This window comes from Macadamia integrifolia, chromosome 5 (assembly GCF_013358625.1).
Source record: "Macadamia integrifolia cultivar HAES 741 chromosome 5, SCU_Mint_v3, whole genome shotgun sequence".
In the NCBI taxonomy this organism is placed as follows: domain Eukaryota; kingdom Viridiplantae; phylum Streptophyta; class Magnoliopsida; order Proteales; family Proteaceae; genus Macadamia; species Macadamia integrifolia.
Genome location: NC_056561.1, coordinates 16,067,953 through 16,088,683, shown reverse-complemented (window position 1 = coordinate 16,088,683; position 20,731 = coordinate 16,067,953). Strand labels below are relative to the sequence as shown.

Genomic DNA, 20,731 nt, shown 5'->3' with positions numbered 1-20,731 from the left:
TGAATCCGAGTTGGAGAAAGGAGGAGGGAAGACTTCTTGAGTCATAGACTCAAAGGGAATGGTAGGTGCACTTTGTTGTTACTAAGGTGGTAAGTAGGAGTTTAGTTCTTGGAAATCGGATTGGGATTGGTCTCGGCAAATTTCGATTCTGGATCACCCTAAATTATTGGATAAATTTATCCCTGTTTTTTACTATAAAAAAAAAAAAAAAAAGGGTTGTTCTTGCCTTTTTACCCTTGGATCGTACAAGTGTATTAGAATTAAATTGGTATTGACCTTAGTCGATACTGAACCAACCATATCGGATTAATTTTGAAGATCTAATACCAATTCTTAAATCCTTGGTGAAAGGAGGAGTTGCGATCCTTTTCCAAGGAAGAGCTCATCTAAACATGAGGGATAGGAAACACCCCACTCACATTTGAATTTTGGGAGAGAAAACATCATGTGGGCCTTGTGCTAATATAGGGGACACTAGGGGCCCATTTGATAACGTTTCTGTAGTTTCTGTGTCAAGAAACGGTAGAAACATAAATTTCTATTTCTGGGAATAGAAACGGAATTCAAGGTGTTTGATAAAACATGTTTCTGGAAACGTTTCCACTTCTCTTCTCTGCTATCTTCTCTGCTAACCTCTGCAACTCTCCTCTCCATGAATTTCTTCACCATAGACCCCAAATTCTACTCGTTCTTTGCCTTAATGGGAGCTATATCAGAAGATTTCGTTTTGGCAAGCACACGAGACGAATTCTCTGTAGTTGAAGGAGCCTCCTACTACAGGGATTTCAACGGCGAATTCAGTGCAGCAGAGAACGAAGAGGAGAGCAGAGATACCGAAGGCTAAGAAGGAGAGGACAACAGTTGGTCCGGCTTGGGTGATGGAAGTAAGGCCCTTGAGTACGAAAATTCTGGCTCCCACGATGGAGCCGACGCCAAACCAGAGTATGTCCCACCCTGTGATGGTCTTCTTTATAGAATGGTAGTGACGATGTTTTTGTTCACCAAACGTCAATCCGTTCTGATGGGTTCAAGTCTCTTTTAGTGGGTGAGCAGTTCAAGATCGAACATGGCAATGATGGACCAATGGAGGTTGTAGATGTGACAGGATTGAACGGATCTGAGGTCTCCAGTGGTGGTGGTGGTGGACGTGGTTTTTCTGGTGGAAGAGGCAGGATCTTACGACAGTTATGGTGGTGGGTTTGGTAGAGGTTTTGGGAGAGGGTGGAGTGGCGGCAACGGTAGAGGAGGGAGGTCTAGTGGTGGTTATGGTGGTGGCGGTGGCAGTGGTGGTGGTACTGGCGTGTGCTATAATTGTGGGCAGACCGGTTACTGGGAAGAAATCGTCCTTACTGCACCACCAGCATCGGCCACCGGTAGTGGCTACGCCGCCTGTTTCGGTAGTTCTCACCATTATCATATCAACTCTAGGCTCTGGACTGGAGAGGTGAGGGTGGTGACTGGTTTGGCGCTGGAGAGAGTTTCGAACATAAAAGTCGTTTCCAGAAACGGCAAAACAGGTATGACTTGTTTCACCATTTGCATTTCTAGGAACAGAAATTGATATAAATTTTGATTTGTTTCTAAAAACAAGATAAACGAAATGACTTTATCAAATGCTTTTTAGGCCATTTCTGCTGTTTCTAGGAACAGAAACAATAGAAGTGAAACGTTATCAAACGGGCTCTAGGTGTGTGCACCTAGGTAGGGGTGTCAATGGGTTGGGTTGGGCTGGGATATCTCACCCTAGGCCCAACCCTATCAGGTTTAGCCCAACCCAACCCAAGCCTTGTTTGGGCTCAAGGCGGGCTACGGCTTGTTTGAGTTGACCGGGCTTTTTTGACACCCCTACACCTAGACTTCCAATAGTGGGGCTTTTGTGGTCATTTTGATGCCCTATATTTGGGCGGAAGAGCACAGGAACATGTAGCATTCTTTTCTCCTTCATTTTTTCTCTTGTCAAAAAGATGAAATAAAAAAAAAAAAAAAAAACCATGTGTGTAAATAACATCGCAAGTTCAAAGAACCCTTTCCTGATTACCCTTTGTCTTATTTTCAAAAATCACTTAAGTAAAAAATAAATATAATTTGAAATTGACTAGTAAATCATTTTCAAGAGTTGCCATTGTCCATGTGGAGTGGTAGAATTTTTGGTAGTTGGAGTGATAGAATTTAACTTCATTTAGAAAAGGTGTCATGCATAAAAGGGCAAAAAAGAAAGATTATAATTTTTTTTTCACCGTAACAACAAGCTTTTCCATAATTAGGAGAAAGCTTTCCTCCACTACACAAGAAGAGTTCAGCCACCATCCTAAGGCCCTAGAACACCCCACCTCCCTATTTATGAATGGTCACAAATAACCCCACTGTAGCACAAAGCCCTCTCTAGCTCATCAAAAAACCCATAATCAAGGGATTCCTCTTCACCATGACTAGGGATAACTTTCTCTAACCTGAAATTATAATTTAAGTGAATATTTTCAAGTAAGTACATTGATATTGAACCCTTATCCAAATAAACATAAAAGGCTTTGTTTGGTTGCAAAGGGAATTAAAGTGAAATTTTCAAACTTAAAAAAGAAATTTTTATAATCGTTTTCTCATGTGACTATGTCACCAACTCCAAACCATTCATTGTTTGATTATTAAATTTCACTTTACTAACATCTAAATCTTTATTGCTATATCCTTTTCTACCTTCGTGTTGTGTTGAGTTTCTCCATTTTTACTAATAAATGATTAGCCACAAAATGATTTTTCTTTTTTAGTGAACATGTCACATTAAACTTTTTTTTTTTCAAGATATTCTATTTTCTCTCCCATTTAGTACAGCTATCAAGAATTAAACTATCTTATATTTATTCATTTTCTACTTTTTCTTTCAAAGTAGGATAACCCCAACAGTTTGAAGGTTATTTTTTCTACCAATTGGGTCCTCCCTTCACCACCGCCCCATCTACCAGGTTCATAACTATGCTTCTTACTATAGAATGCTTGCCTAGACAACACTTAAATCCGACTCTATCCAAAATTTTCTGATTTACCCCAACATTACCCACCTATCATTACTTAACATGGTAAAATATTTAAATAATTTACACTATCACATGGAATAATGGATAAAAAATTTCTTTTACAAGTTATAAAATTTTCACATATTGAATTTCACTTGCAACCAAACATGGTCAAGGAATTTAAATCAAATTCCGATTTTTTTTTTTTTTTTTTTACAAGAATCGAATTCAGGTTTTCGATCACCTATTTACATCTCTAGTGACAGTAGTCTAGCCAGATCATCCAACTGCTATGATCAGTCCAAGTTTAATAACCACATGTGAGAAGAAGGGTAGGATCTGTAGTGTTTAGTTCCCCCATTTCATGGTTCTAGAATGCCTCACACGGACCGTGCTTAACTACGTATAGTTCTATAGTTTCAGGCCTAATTGATAAATTTCCAGATAATTACATTTTAAAAAAAAAATCAAATTGGATCTTAATCAGTTTAAAAAAATTTTCTCAAAAAAATTCTAGATCCAAAATTTTCAACCATGGTTTCAACATATTGTATAAGATTGGCAGGGTTCCTGTCATGCTGGCTGATCTAGATTAGTAGCAGCAATTGGCAATTGGCAATTGGCCAATCTGAGTCCCAATCTCTTGAGTTTTAAGACTTTAGGCAGCTCAGATGTGCCATCAGGTCGACCCTAACAAAGATGCCACATGGAGAAGCCAAGTATGCAGCAACATCACTTCCTATATGTTTTTATATAATTTCTTTAGAATGTTCAATGTAAGACATTTTAAATATCTCCATCCCCGACTTTATCTCAATAATTTATAAAAGCTATACACAGGTTGGAAGGATGGCAAATAAGACAACTTCTATCAAACCTACAGATTAAGCTAGATATTAAGATTCTATTTCTTTTTTATTTATGCCCCCCTCTGATGTCATAGATATTAAGAAACAGTAATGTTTAAGGAAATGGCCAAGAAAGGCCACTCACTGCATCTCAGGAACTTCTGGGGGTTTTTTTTTTTCTCAAGGAAATGGCCAAAAGAGAGGCCACTGCTTCTTAGGAACTTCCGGTTTCCCTATCAACCATTGACTGAGTTTTCAACAGCAAATCAACTCCATTAACTCAAAAACCCTCCACCAGGCATGTTTGTAGGACCTTGGGATGGTACCTGTCCCTGGGACAACAATTGTGACCTGCTTGGACCTTGAATATATGCTTGACCCATTCCGGCACCAACCATTTGCTGCTGCTGGGACTGTTGTTGTAGTTGTGTATGCTGCTGCTGCTGCTGCTTTTGTTGCAATTGAGGGTGCTGCTGCTGCTGCTGCTGTAGCTGCGGGTGCTGTTGCTGTTGTAGCTGCGGGTGCTGTTGCTGTTGTTGTAGCTGCGGGTGCTGTTGCTGCTGTTGTAGCTGCGGGTGCTGTTGCTGTTGCTGTTGCAACTGTGAATGCTGTTGTTGCATCTGCTGATGCTGCTGCTGTTGTAGTTGTTGCTGTTGTTGCTGTAATTGCTGTTGCTGCAGTTGGTGCTGCTGCTGGCTAGATATTTGAGGTTTGAAGACCACCATATCCTGGCCACAAGAAAACATGGCTTAGATGAAATGCATCATAATTAGGGGGTGTCAAAGTGGAGCCCTAACCTCAGAGGGGTTTTTAGAAACCACTAAAACCAAAATTGACCAGACCGACCAAATGGACCGAAACCAACTGTGTGTGTGTGTGTGTGTGTGAACCGATAAGACCGTTAAAATAAATCATTAAGATACTGAAACCAACTGGAACGATAACTATCAGATTCAGTTTGGACCTCATAGACTGACCCCCTTATCGTTCAAGTTTTGGTCCGGCAGTGATATATGGAAAAAACCTGCTTGGGGGGGGGGGGGGACCCGACCAAAACCGGACCGAACTGACCATTTGACACCCCCAACCATAATTAAACAACGGAACACATATTAGTTCATCTTACCCCAGGGAAAAGCATTCCAATCAAGCGGCAGGCTTTGTCAGAAACTGAAAGCAGCAAAGTTTGAGAAGGTAGTTGGATGACTGCACACTGGTATCACAGAAACACCACATTCAACATGAGAAATATTATCATACTCACAAATAGACAAGCTCTCTCAAGTACCCACAAGAAAATTAAGATATGACCATACCACCCCATCTCCATGGTCAGACTGAAGTATCCAGTTCACAAGGTAATTCACAAGACTGCAACAGATTCATTATAATTACAAATCCCCAAACTACTTTCGATGCTTTTGCTAACAAATCAGAAAAAGAAGTAGCTACCTCCCACCAGAACAGGTGTTCCTTCTAAGGCCAATTTCAAGAAACGTGAAATAAATATGAACAGGCTGACAACATTAAGCGAAGAGCTTATGCCCCTGATATTCCTTCCAATTAACTTAATAAATATACGTAGGCAAACAACATTAAGGAATGCAGAGTGGTTATGAGAAACCTTTAAACCCGGGTGATGGTTCTAACAGGCTGATTTTCAAATTCAAGAGCTCATGCCCCTGATATAACTAATAATCAAGTGACCATATAAACCTAGGTTGATGTAGCTCAAAGGAGGAGATAAAGAAGTGGGCCCATCAAGCCCAGCAGGCCATCAGTATCGAGCCAGCCTTTGGGTGGAATTTAATCCAGTCAAGGACCTAACTTCAAGCTCATTAAGTGATCACCTAATAAGTTCTTGCATGGGAGAACAGCTAGCTGCAATCTTTAACTTATTTAGTTGCTGTTTCATTATTTGATACATGTCTTTTATGAATTAGATATAGATATTAGCAGTTAAAAAATTAAAAATAAAAATCTAGATCTGAATATCTTCCTCCCAAAGTGTGCTGATCTGTTTTGTCTCCATTCCTATCGGACCATCAAGAATCTTATTAGGCAAAGCTGTTGGTAAGTCATCAATCTATTTAAAGTCCTTGAAGTTCTGGTTTGTAACTGTCATTATCTACTGAACATAGGATTAAGAACAAGGTCAGAGGGATCAAAACCTGCTAATTCGTTTAGTCTCTAAATTATACGTCCTCTGATTGAATCATGCCAACTTACTCTGACTGACCCTGTCTCCCAGTAGTACCCATATAAAACTACATCGGATCTTTCTTATTACATAACCTAAAGCCAGATTTTCATTATCTAAACGAATCCATACATACCCTTGGGAAGTGATTCAGAAATTAAACCTTCATGAATCCTTTTCGTTTTCTTTCATTCCAGTAACACCCTTGAAGGTATTACCTATTGGAGAAAGACGTGATATTAAACCACCTGCCACTTCCTCTACTTTTTTCTCCAACAATAGAAAGTTACGGATCTAATTTGGATCCGAGAAGGATCACCATATATAACACAAAATTTCTCCACCGATTCCTTCTAGTCGAGCCTCCCTATTAGTCATTATGCCTCGAGAATACCTAGGGGCGTAAGACGAGTCTCTCTAAGGAACTTGGAAAAATAGCCCCTGAACTTCAGGAGAATGGGTGCCTCCTCACAAAAGGGACCACAATGACCAGGCCCAGGAACTATTTGTTTCAATCTGTATTTTTCTACTTGGCATAAGTATTGGCACTGTTGAATACTAAATTATATGAATAAAGGGTTTTAGGGATATATCCAAACAGACCCTTAAACACCTTACAGAGATTTATTTTATTATAAATAGAGGATTGTGCTCTTTAATGCACAAGTCCATATTCCACAAATCTACATGATATCAGAGCAGGTTTGCTCTCATTCCTAAACCCCCTCTCCCTCCCATCTCAAACATTACCTGCGCAAACCCCTTGCCCACAGACGGCTCTTCTCCTGCACCAACCTGCCATCGCCCATCACCTTGGCTGCTGCCTCTGCTATCGTCCTGCTCTGAACCTATCGCCTGCCTTCTTCTACTTCCATCAACACTTGCCATCAAAACCTGCAACCCCTGCCATCACTGCCCCTTCTTCTCCAGCCAAACCTGCCACTGAAACCTGCCATCGAATCCTGCCATCGATCCCTGCCAATCAAAACCTCCATTAAATCACCCGCCCCACGCCACTGTTGCTGACAAGCTCTGCTGCTGTTCAACGAAGCCCCTGCAACTTCAGCTTCTACATCACTACACCACCAGCCCCACGCCGCTGTTCGCCTTGCGTTACCGCAGCCTTCAACTCTGCTATCACATCTCGTGCAGCTCTCCTTGCGTCAGTGATCACGTGACTGGTTTGCACACCCTTTTTTCTTCCTATTGTCCCTCTTCAGGTAATACCAAAGTTCGTGTTGCTGATGGATCCTTTTCACCTATTGCTAGATCAGGTTCCATTCAGTGCTCTCCTTCAAAATCATTGCCTTCTGTGTTGAATGTTCCTCAGTTTTCTACTAATATACTGTCAATTGGTAGTATTACTAAGATGTGAACTGTAAAGTCACTTTCTTTCCTACTCACTGGGTGTTTCAGGACTTAATGATGAGGGCAATGATTTGCAATGGTAGAATGAGTGGTGGTCTCTATTACATGGACATTGGTCCCTCACGGCTCTACACACTTCCTCTAAGTTGGCACTCTCAGAACTCTTGGGTTGGCATCGTTGTCTGGGCCACCCCCCATGGGGCACTTTATCTAGATTATTTCCTACTTTAGTTACACTGTACTATGGATCAGTTTATTTGTGATGCATGTGTTTGGCAAAACAAACTCAAAATGCTTATCGTTTTTCTGATAATATAAGTACTGTTCCTTTTCCTTTATTTCATTCTGGGACCCAGCCCGTCGTCTCTCTGTTTATGACAATACATGGTTTGTCACTTTTATTGATTGCAATTCTCGTTCTACCTGGATTTATTTATTGCATCATAAGAGTGAGGTTTTTCAATATTTCGGAAATTTCATGTCATGGTTCAAACCCAATTTGATGCCAAAATCAAGATCTCCATACAGACAATGAGAAGGAAAATATGGATGGCTCCTTTTAGTCCTACTTGGTTGATCATGGGATCATCCATCATACTAGTTGTATGGTTACCCCAGAGTAAATGGGGTAGCTGAATGCAAAAATCGTCACTTACTTGAGATTGCTCGCTCATTGATGTTTGAGATGCAGGTCCTTGCTCACTACTGGAGTGACGTTGTCCTTACTATTGCCTATCTCATCAATTGGATGCCTTCCAGCATACTTGGTTTTAAGAGTCCCATTGAGTTGTTATCTGGATCTCGTACTTTTATTGTTCCTCCCAAGGTATTTGGTTGTGTTTGTTTTGTTCGTAATCATTAGGTTTCGGGCAAGCTAGACCATCATGGACTCTTGTGTATTTTTGTAGGCTATTCTCCCACTCAGAAGGGGTACCGATGCCATCATCCACCTTCTCGACGGCTCTTTGTTTCCATGGATGTGAAATTTCGTAAGATTGATGCCTACTTTCCACCTCTTTAGGGCGAGTCAGGAGTCATCGGGTAGTGAAGAGGTGATTCAATTCCTTGGTGTGATTGTCCCTTCCTTACCATAGATGATGGTTCTACTCAAAGGGATACTGAAAAAAAATACTACTGGTTCAGAAGCTTCCATTGGTCCAGAGGTTACTGTTCAGGGGGATCAATTCAGGAGCAGGAGGCTCCCATTAAGGGAGAACCACAGATTCAGCAGAAAACACAGGATGGTCCAATGATACAGGTATTCTCTTGCAAAAAAAGAACTAACACTACCACTCATACTCCCACTGCTACTCCATTGCTTCCTGATCCTGAGTCTTCTCTCCCAGGTATAACCTTACCCTTTACTTTTGATCAGTCTTTTGATGTTCCTATTGTTCATAGAAAAGGTAATAGGACTTGTACTCAGCTTCCTATTTCCAATGTGGTTTCATATAATGATCTTTTGCTTTTGTATCATGCATTTGTTTCTTCCTTGTCCTCTATTTCCATTCCTAAAACCTGACAAGAGACAAATGCAGAACCTAAGTGGAAGGAGGCAATGAATGAGGATATAAGAGCTCTTTGCAAGAATAACACATAGGATCTAGATGTTTTTCCCTTGCAAAAGCGACCAATTGGCTACAAATGGATGTTCATGGTCAAGCATAATGTTGATGGGACCGTGGATAGATACAAGGCAAGACTGGTGGCAAAGGGCTTTACTCAAACTTATGAGATTGATTACCAGGAGACCTTTACCTCTGTGGCAAAAATGAATACAGTTCGAGTTTAATCTCCTATACAGTGAATCAAGGATGGGAGCTATAGCAACTGGATGTAAAAAATGCTCTTCTTCATAGAGAGCTAACTAAAGAGGTATATATGGACATACCACCAGGATTTTCTAGACCAAAAACACAAGGCAAGGTATGTAGACTGAAGAGAGCTCTGTATGGATTGAAGCAGTCTCTAAGGGCACGGTTTGGTCGCTTTCACAAAGCCATGATAGTAGTTGGCTTTACTCAGACCAATGCTAATCATACTCCTTTTACTAAAAGGGTGGGTGATCAGATTACAGTGTTGATAGTATATGTAGATGATATTGTTGTTACTAGCAATCATACAGATGAAATTTCTAAGGAGTTTGAGATTAAGGACCTAAGAAGGCTAAAATACTTCCTTGGTATTAAGGTGGCACATTCAACAAAGGGTATTGTTCTCTCTCAGATAAAGTATACCTTGGACTTCCTCTCAAAGACTGGTATGTTGGGGTGTGTACCCTTTGACACTCCTATTAAGCCTAACTCTCATCTCAGAAACAAAGAAGGTGAACCTGTTGATAAAGGTCGGTATCAAAGGCTGGTTGGAAGATCCATATATCTATCCCATACAAGACCACATAGCTCATGCAGTGAGCTTGGTGATTCAGTACATGCATGATCTCTATTCCTCACATATGGATGTTGTAAACCGAATTCTTAGGTACTTGAAGACTGCCCCAGGAAACAACATTTTATTCGCCCCTACAGATCATATGAGGATTGAGTCATACATTGATGCTAATTGGGCAAGATCTCCAGATGGTCGTCACTTTACTAATGGGTATTGTATGTTTGTTGGTGGTAACATGGTTACGTGGCGTAGTAAGAAGGAGTTAGTTGTGGCTCAATCAAGTGCAGAGGCCGAGTTTTATGCTGTGGCGCATGAGATTTGTGAGTTACTTTGGTTGCAGAGTCTTCTCCATGACTTAGGTGTGTCTATCCAGATGCCGAAGTCATTATATGTAATAATAAGTCAACCATCAGCATTACACACAATCCAGTCCAGCATAATCGTACTAAGCATGTTGAGATTGATAGGCATTTCATCAAAGAAAAGTTAGAGCAATGCGGAGCAAAGATCATTTAGTAGATGTTCTCACAAAAGGACTTAGTACTACATATTTTTATTTTATTGTCCAAGTTGCATGCACCAACTTGAGGGAGAGTGTTGGATACTAGATTATTGTAATAATGGGTTTTAGGGATTATATCTAAACGGACACCTTAGCCCCTTTAATGTAGGAGTAGATCACAAGAAACTAACTCCCATAATTTATAAACCCCAAACAAGACAAATAGGACCAGGAAACAAGGGAATAAGACCCTCAAATAAACCCCCAAGGATACAGTATCAATATAGGAGCAAAACCAGCCAAAAACCCAACCCGATAGGAGAGAGAAAGGCTTGCAATATGGCTAAAGAGAGAGAGGTGCGGCCAGATCTATAGGACTCCAACTGAGCTGCACTCTTGGGCGTAGGTAGCCCCTAGGGAGGGTACAAAAACCTAAAAATTTTAGACTTTTAACGGATGGTTGATGAGATATTTACCTTCTTGATTTTCAGACCTAAGAAAGAGAATTTGAAGATTTCTACAGGAATAGCAACTAGGTAATCTGAACAGCTTTAAGAAGAGGATTAAGTAATCCCAACGTGCCTTCTAAAAACCCTTAGCAGTAGCTCCTTGATCAGATTCACAATAGAGGAGAAGAGAGAGATCGCAAAAAGAAAGAGGAAGGAAGAATCACACACAGGCCTAAGGCTCTCAATACTCAAACTCAATTCATATTTTCTTCAATCTGTCTTTATGAGTACATAGGCTTCTCTATTTACAGAGGACAAAATAGCAATCTTATCATGACTAGGAGCTAGTTTCCAAATAGGACTAGACACTCCTAGCAGGACTTGAACTCATAATAGACTAGGACTATAACTCCAACATCGAGTAGGTAACTAACTAACCTAAACTGACTAATAACTGCAACAACAAGGGAAATAGACTCAAAACAAGACTCTAACTAAACTAATGAATTAAATCTCGTTTTCCTACTTGCTACCCATATTTTAGGCCCATTAAAGTGGTTCATTACAAAGATAACCCAAGGAATCAAAGGTCCAACACATACATAACCCATCCCAAGGCTTATTTGCAATAAAATAAGCCCATTAAATGACTAATCGACATCACCCTTACAAGGATTTATTTTATTATAATAGAGGATTGTGCTCTTTAATGCACAAGTGCATATTCCACAAATCTACAAGTAATTATCCATATTTTGGTCTCTCAGTATCAGTTGACAAGGCCGAGGATATTTTGTCTAGTTACTTCTCCTTTATAGATTATCACTCCCCTCCCATATCTTGCATCAATAGTCTTTTTACCTTGGAAGATCTCTCTCTCATTTAATAAATGTCTGGAATCATTTTTCATTTTTTTTTTTTTGGTGAATAAATAATTCAATACCAAAGGGAGAAGAAAAGGGGGAGGGAATATACAAGGACCTTAAGGGAAAAAACAAAAACAAGAGGATACAACCCTAGGGGCAGGGGAAGAGGGAAGCAAAATAGACAAACACAATCCCCAGGAGACAACACTAAATCAACAATAGATCGATGAGGGATCAAAGCAAGTTTGGAGGAGATATCGAAGTAGATGGTATTCCAAATCTTATCAAAGCATCTGGAGTTGTAAGTCCATCTACGAAGATTGTGCCCCATCCAAATATGGTTCATGGCAGCTCCAAAAGCGATTCCCATCAATGTCACAAATAAATTTGCCGGAGAAAGTTATATCTATCCAAAATCCACTCTCTCTAAAGGGGGAGGGGTCTTCTCCTAGCAAACCAACAATTGGAGAGGACACACTTCCAGATGGAGGAAGAGAAAGGGCACCCAAAGAATAGGTGGTTGCTGTCTTTAGAACCATTCCAACAAAGGCAACAGGCTGGGGGGATGGAGATGTTGCGATGGATAAGAAAGGATAGGGTAGGGAGGTAGTTAGAGAGGGCTCCAGACAGTGAAGTTGTGAAAAGGAATGTGGAATTTAAACCAAACAACCTTGTTCCAAGCAATAAAGGGGCCAATGGATCAACCTAGATGCCAAGAAGAGGAAGAGAAGTAGCCGAGGAGGAGGGCGAACCAGATAACTCTATCTTCTCTAGCACTAGAAGAAGGGGGGGAAGAGAGGACTAGATGGAAGAAAGAGAGGAATTATCAAGGTGTGGGGGGGGGGGGGGGACCAAGAGCCATTGGAGATGATTGTAGAGACTAGGGTGTCCTTGGTGAGACCAGATAAGTAGACCGATCTTGGCCCCAATTTCAAGAAGAGGACTCTAACAAGGTGCTAACTATCGAGCCATAAGGAGGTGGAGGCACCATTCCCAATGCAAGAGCGGATGGCTCTTAAGGCGGGAGGCCTAGCTTGGAGGATTTTGCGCCACATCCAGAAGGCATTCGGGTTAAGGGTGGTGGTCCATAAGGAGTCCTTACAGAGAAGGGAAGAATAGACCCAAGAGACCCAAATACTGGTTTGCTTGGAGACCAGCTTCTAGATAGGCTTAAGAATGCCCACAGAGTTGGCATCTTTGATCCTTCTCAATCCAAGGCCTCCTTTTAACTTGGGAGGCAAATGGAAGACCAACAGATGGGATGAAGGAATTTGGCAGAATCAGTACCTTTCCACAGGAAAGTGTAGAGGAGGGATTCATCAGCCTTAATGGTAGATTTCGGAAGCTGGAAGACTCCAAACTGAAAGATGTAAGATTATTGAAGGATAGATCGGATGAGCTTCAATATTCGAGAATTTATAAAGAATTGAAACAAATTGTACATAAGCATCAACCTGGAATCTTGGATTACTAATTAGTGGGAATACTAGGCAAATCCAATACTTTTTTGAATGGCCAAGAAAAGAACAACCTAGAAAAATTTATAGAATAAGAAGAACTTTCCTCTTGGACGAAATAGAAAATTAATTATCAACGTGAATAACGAACATAAAAAATATGAAGGGTGCACTTCAAGAAGTTGAAAACATTATGAAGTTAAATTAATCTGAGAAAAATAGTTGAGCTCCAAAATCACTCACAAGCTTCTTTTCTTGCAGTTGTCCAAGGAATCCATGCTGATTCAATGCCCGAAAGACAAGGAAATCTGCCTTCCCCACATACTGCCTGATCTTAAATCAAGGAGAATCAGAGAATGGAAAAATCCAATATCGGTAAAACATAAAGAGAAGACAAACATATAAGATATGGCTATCTGCTTTCCATTAAGAAATGCAGTAAAGAAAATTAGAACATTACTTGTTATTCATGTGGTCCTGAGAAATAAGACGAACTATTTGCATTGTATTGGGCCAGTCTGCTGCAAGCCTGAAGTAAAAGAAGAATCTTATCAATATGAAACATCATCCCAACAATAGAAGTCGATAGCGTTTGCAATGGCAACAGCCATAAATGAGCTAAAACCTCAATGAACATGAGTTGACAATAGTACCAACTCTGGAACGTGATTTCCATAAAGTAAAATAATGTTCAATAGAACCAAAAGAATTTTATTGATTGGAAAACAAAACCATTAGAGTTCCTGACAAGAAGCTATTCCAATACTCATGGGATAAAAGAACAAAACTAACAAACTACAATGTGTAGATTCAAGTTGAATGTAAGAAAACTAAAACCAGTTAGCTCCAAGCCAACATATGAACAGCTTCCTTGGCTTCCTTTATGGCCCTCATTTCTAACACCACGCAAATCAAGATGGGCCAAATTTTAGGGATAATCCCTACTAAAATGTCAAAGTTTCAGGCTTGATGAAGTTTCCATGTGGTGAAATAAAGCTTTAATATTCATACTGTTGAACAATATTAGCTGAAAACACAAGGGAGAACTCCAATACATGGGGTAATTGGTTGAATTTCGTTCTGAAATTTGGACACGTTAGCATTCCAGACTGTGCCCTATCCACCCAGAGGTCAGACTTCAGAGACCATATCATCCTTCTAAATGGCAGAACTATGTGGGCGAATGGGTCATTCAAGAAACCTTCCTATGTTGCCCATGCAAACAACCTTTTGCCACCACATGATGTATTGTAATTTTGTTTATGTTACCAAATTTGTTCATTTACTCTTTCAGTAATCCAAGGTTTATAATTTATAGTAAATGATTTTTACTATTTTGATTTTCTGCCTCTGTTTCTAGCAATCCAGGGTTTATTGTTCCAGACAAGGTTTAAGATCTCGCTCTCGCACCCCCCCATCTCACTAATCCAAAAAAGAGAGATCTCGCCGAGATTATGCATTTTTCGTGGTCGTCTCGGTGGCCATATGTTCTTTGTTATCCCTGAAACTAGGTATTTTACCCTATTTTAGGACTTCTAAACACAATGGAAAAATCAGTTTTTTTTTTTTTTTTTTTAATCAAATTTAAAATGGTACTTTGACTTCGTACCCTATGTAAGTAGTCTCCGACTCTTCGGACCCTAGGCTAGTATGCTCTGTTCCACAATCCACATTTCACAATCAACACATGACACGCCATAATCATAAGAATTTAAAAGGCATCATAGATAATTACTTAATTGAATAAAAATTAACACTGATGACTGATGAGCCACATTAACATACGCTGAAAATTTGAAATGACATATGATAAGCTATATAACAACATAATGTCAGTAAGCATCATTTATTTAAACAGACAAATAAAAACATAAACAACTTTTAAAATAGAAAAATTTATTTCCCTCCATGAATCCATAGATCATTGATATGCATCACATATAAAAAAAACCAATGTAAACCAACAAGTATTGATGATGTTTCTATGAAAAAATGGGTTTGAGAAGATTTTTTTTTAATCTAAAATGGTTCTTGAGAAGAAAAGTAACTCCAAATGTGGATGAGGAGGTAATATTCTCTACGCTTTATGCTTCAACACGTGTAGGAATGGAGATCCTCAAGCAAAAGCTTCAAAAAGTCTTGCTCCTTAGTGTTTTTTCTTTAAAAACGTAGAGAGAGAGGCGAGATCTTAGCAAGATTTCGGTGAGATTTCGTGAGATCTCGCCGAGATCTTTTTGTTTTTACACCTTGCCTGTGATCTCGTCTCGTTAAATTAAAAAAAATGAGATCTCGGCGAGATAACCATGGTTCCACTTGGTCAACAGTCCTTCGGTCCGTCCTTGTCGTTCATTTACTTAATTCAAGCAATCAACTATTCTCTTCTGCATGATTACTTCTGTGGCATACTTTTCAATCAATCAGTTGGATTCATTAATTGCAGATTTTTTCAATTTCCTGCATCATCATTGTCTCTTTGAATGGCGATCAAGTTATGATACCAACGCATGACAAGCAAAATAATTTTCATAACCAGGTTGCATTTCAGCTACAAGACAACCTTCCAAGATGGCATTCCTTTCCAGTGCATAAAATCCAGAAACTCTTGCCATATATCCCCCCAGGGAGAATATACATTACAATTTTAATGCTGCTTCCTGTGAACCTTGACGTAAAGACTGCTACCAGTAAGGTAGTTGATCTGATCAGCAGCCACCAAAATACATGTTCAAAAGAGAAAAACGTAGAGTTTCTGAAAATGTAGCCAGTCCAATTGCAGACCTCCAAATCAATCAATGAGAATTCATGATGTAGATGGATCGAGCCACCCAAAGAACCAGCCCAGATCTGGCCTATTCTGGGCCAGATTTCCAGCCCTCTTGGGCCCATTGAACCAGTCCCTATGCAGTTCCTATCAGCCGCAGCTGAAGCCCCTAAAAGCTTCCTAGTTTGGCACCATCGATCCAGTTGTCCAGCACTCCATGTTCCAAAGTTAGTTTCCAATCTTAGATCCCTCCACAGCAAGGCACCCTCCATTGAACATCATCTTTTCTCAGCCTAGTATTGTCCCATGATGATCTTCTAGAAGCCCATACAGCTTTCCACAACTTTGGGAAGAAAGAAACTTCAAGAGTGGAGCCCAAGCAACCATCAATCTCAGCATATAGATTTTATAGATTTAGATCCAGTTACCTATTTTGTTAGTCAAGTTAGTTTCTATTTTTATAGTTAGTTTCTATTTTTATAACTTAGGCTAGTTTCCTTTTTGTGTTCAGTTGTTAGTTTCTAATTATTTCTTTCTTGATTAGCAAGTTAGAAGGTTTTATTTCCAGCTTTAGTTTCCTAATTTAGCTTCCATTTTGAATTCACTTATGAGTTATGAAGGCCTATAAAGAGGCACCCATCAATTGTAATCAGATAGACTATTGATTAATGAAATGCTAAGATAGCTGTTACCTTGAGAGGCATGGTTCAAGATCTCGTTTTTTTCATATAGCGAGGCGAGACCATAGGCGAGGTGTAAAAAGGACAAGATCTCGACCGAGATCTCTCCACTTAACTCGGTGAGACCTGGTTTCGGTCCAAATTTGGTCCAACCAAGAGATATAAAAGCAAGATTTCGACCGCAAGCAAGTAAATCTTGCTGAATCTTTTGTGGTTTCGCTGGTTTGCCTCTCTCTATACTTTTTTGGGGAAAAAACACCACTAAGCTGAGATTTTGGTGTTTCTTCTTGAAGATCTTCATTTTTACAAACATTGAAGCAAGGATCTTAGCATTGTGGTGACTTTTCTTCTCAATAACTCTTTTAGGCAAAAATTTCTTCTCAAACCTATTTTTTTCATAGAAAGATCATCAAAGCTTGTTGGTTGCTATCAATTTTTTTTATATGTGATGCATCTAAGTGTGATCTATAGATTCATGGAAAGAAAAAAAATATTTTTTTTTTTAAATTAATTTTTTTTTCTGTTTAAACAAATGCTTTTCATGCACAAAAATATATGTATATATGATTTATACATGATGTTTGGTACTCAATTTTTTATATGTTGCACCGTCAGTTATAAATGGCACAGTGACAACCGGTTTAGGCTACAGTCATTATAGTCAGCTAGCCAGTTTGGACACCCACAGATCAGCTCTTTCGCCTCTGCCTCTGAGTATGAAGGTTAGTACACCCACATTGGGTCAGGTTTTGTGGATAGCATCTTTGGGTTTCCAGCCCCCCCAGCCATACATGCCGATGCAGGTTCCAGTCCATCAAGCACCAACCAGTAGCTATGGATCTCGATCAAGCTCATTTAGTTTCAGAGATATCTACTCAAGGATTGGGTATCTCCAGTATGTTGCTAATGATGTTTATAAGGCTATTGTGGTAGACTTTGAGTATTACTTCCGTCATACTATGACATGGCCAGCCTTTGTGATTCAATCAGAGAAAAACATACTTCGACATCAGCATCAACAATATGGAGGCCATGATGATATTGCCCGGCACTCATTTCAGTACTAAGAGTCTAGGTCTCTAGGATGGAGTCTAAATGTCTAGTTGTCTACTGTATCTATGTTAGTTGTTACTAATTTGTACTTTATGACATGTTACTTGTTATGTTGCTTATGTCATTTCAAATTTCCAATGTATGTGACTCATCAATCATCAATAGTAATTAGAAATGATATCTTTTATATTCTTATGATTATGTTGTGTCAGAATGGTGATTGTGGAAGGTGGAGTGAGGAATATAGCATACTAGATGAAGGGTCCGAAGAGTCACCGGCTACTTACATAGGGTACAAAGTCAAAGTACCATTTTGAATTTGATTTTTAAAAACTGATGTTTCCATTGTGTTTAGAATGCCTAAAATAGGGTAAATACAAAGTTTCAGGGGCTACAAAGGTCATATGCCCACCGAGACCAACCAGTAAGTTGAACACGAAAAAAATACATGACCTCGGTGAGATGGCAAGATCTCACCAGATCTCTTTTTCTTGGGCTAGCGAGAGAGGTGAGCGAGAACTTAAACCTTGTTGAGAGGTGAGATGCCCATTCCCCTACCCTTCTTCCACCCTTCTCAACCCCCCATCAGTTCTCTTTTTCCTTGCTTATATTTTCTTATTTGTTTGATGTGAAAGAGTGTGATTGACCATTGATCGAAGATTCAACAGCCTTCGATTGTTGGTGATCGAAGACCAGCCCACAAGCCAAGATCAACCAGCCTAATTGTCAGGATTTTGAGGGAGATCGACAAACACCAGATCTCCCAAACCAGCAAGCCAATCTTCAAGCCCTTTTGGGGTTTCCTTCCAGCCCCCAAGAAGCACACTCAACCCAAGCTTGGTGGCCATTGGAGCTCCCTAGCTGCTGTTCCTGAGGGTCTGCATTAGTTAACCAAACTTTATATCTCCATATCTGGCCATCCAATCAGGCCCAACTTTTAAGGATTTTGTTTAGCACCAGGATAGGAGCTTTCGATCAAAATTTGAGCTCAATCAAAGACTCCTGCAGCCAACCACAGGCTTCATCCTATTTCAGTCATATCTGAACTTTGGTTTCAAGTCTGATTTCAGATTTGAATTTGTGGGATCCTAACTGGGGTTGGGTAGTTCCCATCTAGCCTTACATCAATTCAACTTTTGAGACTTTCACAAATAAAGAGCAGCAATCACAAGAATGAGAATGTTTTCTTCTGACTTTTTTAAACAGGTTCAAAATATAGGTTTAATTAAAACCAATGTGGATTGTTTTCTTCATTTAATCACTAGAAAGTGCTTGTAAGAAACTACAGATTTCTCTCTTTCTTTCACAAAAAACCTAAAATAAAAGCCACAAAGACTTACGTCTCAGAAGCTGCTGCATTCCTGTAGCCCTGTCACATTAAAAGAGTATATTAGGTCTCAGAAGAGCAGTAAATTTAAAAGTAAAATTTTTCGTTAGAGCTTTCTCATATTTCTTCGAGTAAAGCAAAAATCAAGAATGAAAACAAGCTATCAGTATCTCGGTTATAATCAGAACATCAGAGTCCATCAGCAGTAAGGACAAAACCCGACTTCAAAGGTGATATTCTCATAGTTTTAAAGGTATATCATGGAAACAAAAGCTAAAATTGTAGTAGTCTGGTGCTGTATTTTCCATATCAAACATGCATCAATAGTATTAAATCATTTCCCATGCAGATGCAAATATAATGAAATAGTTTTCTCAACACAACTCATAATACAATAAACTTGATAATGTCTGTGAAAACATACTTCAAGTTTAGTGATAAATACAGGTTGTCCTTGCCTCTGTCCAGAAAGTGCTCCCTGCATGGATAGAGATATTATCCTGGCAAATCAATACTTCCAGAACATATTAAACAAAATAAGTTGAAAATTAACCGTTTAACCAACATGAAAATTTAACTGAAATGAACCTTAGAATACAAAAGAAACAAAACTACAACCACCACAACAAAAGTCAGAAAATTAAACTTAAATGTACTCCAGGGACTGGATATCGGAATTGAAGGGCACATGCAGCAGACTGGTGAGTCAATAACATATCACAGATACACATGGATGCACTTAGAAAATGAAATTAATAAATAAATAAATAAAAATAAATAAAAGCTAAAAAAACATGGTATATCCAGCCAGATTTAAAGCATTTGTGAGCCAATTACATGATTCATATAAATTAATTCTAGTAACACAGAAAAGGTTAGACATATCCATTTCTTCACCCCAAAAACTAATAACCAAAATTAAATACATCCATGTAGCAAGATGGAAACCAACCAAGAATACCATTGGAATAAAAATACACCAAGTATCAACCGTAGTGGAACAGAGTAAAGTCAAAGACTAAAGTATTATAGTCATCGAAGTATTAGTCGGTCAAAATTAGATTTGCATTAGGAATCCGTATGGATACACCAAAGAATGGAGATTTGAATAGATAAAATTCATGAACACAGACAAATCAAATATTTAAAATTCAAAGAATATTCATTAAAATATTAAATGACCAGAAGTAATGTAACACATAGATATGCAACCGTTACAAATATTGTGAAGTACAATTGCTGCATTGGAATATTTGTTAATGAGCACATCCATGTTTCCTAATGGTTGTTTCCACTTCCCTTACCGATCAGATACAACCGGAATTTGTTATTATTAATCCATTTGGTAGTCTAGCTGGTTAAAATATATGTTTCTCACAAAGGCTAAGATGAATCTGGTATAACCGTATAAGTCATCACTCTCCTCAATAGAGATTAAGATAAAACTATAAAAGTAAAAACTATGCATTTTCTTCTTCCAGCCATAGACATAGAGTTGGAATTTAGACATGGCTTGAATTTCTTAAGCGTCAAGATTTTCCGAATTTATCGGATAGTATTGAACCTTACATACCACAACAGTGTATATGAATCATGAATGGATAGAATTGGATACATAAGAGGTCCTACATATAAAGCACCAGTTGAGTCAAAACCAAAACATATCAATCCGTAGCAAATGATAAGTGTCAATTTATTGATCAACTCCATATATTCTAATAGCAATGAACTAAAACAAACAACAAAATATATCAAAAGTTCTTGACCCAAAAAAGGAAATAATAATACTAATAATAATAAAAGAAAAAGAAAATGACA

General features: G+C 39.0%; 1 protein-coding gene and 1 pseudogene across 1 annotated transcript in view; one reads left to right on the top strand and one right to left on the bottom strand.

Moving 5' to 3' along the window:
• Positions 1 to 878: 878 nt before the first annotated feature.
• LOC122077920 lies at positions 879 to 1,561 on the top strand (annotated as a pseudogene).
• Positions 1,562 to 3,733: 2,172 nt separating this feature from the next.
• Positions 3,734 to 20,731, bottom strand: part of LOC122080234 (mediator of RNA polymerase II transcription subunit 25) — a 73,896-nt gene continuing 56,898 nt past the window's right edge. The window contains exons 10-15 of the mRNA XM_042647173.1: positions 19,338 to 19,391; positions 18,927 to 18,955; positions 13,553 to 13,621; positions 13,336 to 13,420; positions 4,986 to 5,072; positions 3,734 to 4,587 (exon numbers count right to left, since the gene is read on the bottom strand). Of these exons, the coding sequence (XP_042503107.1) occupies positions 4,135 to 4,587; positions 4,986 to 5,072; positions 13,336 to 13,420; positions 13,553 to 13,621; positions 18,927 to 18,955; positions 19,338 to 19,391 (777 nt within the window). The 3' untranslated portion in view covers positions 3,734 to 4,134. The remainder of the gene's footprint in view (positions 4,588 to 4,985; positions 5,073 to 13,335; positions 13,421 to 13,552; positions 13,622 to 18,926; positions 18,956 to 19,337; positions 19,392 to 20,731) is intronic.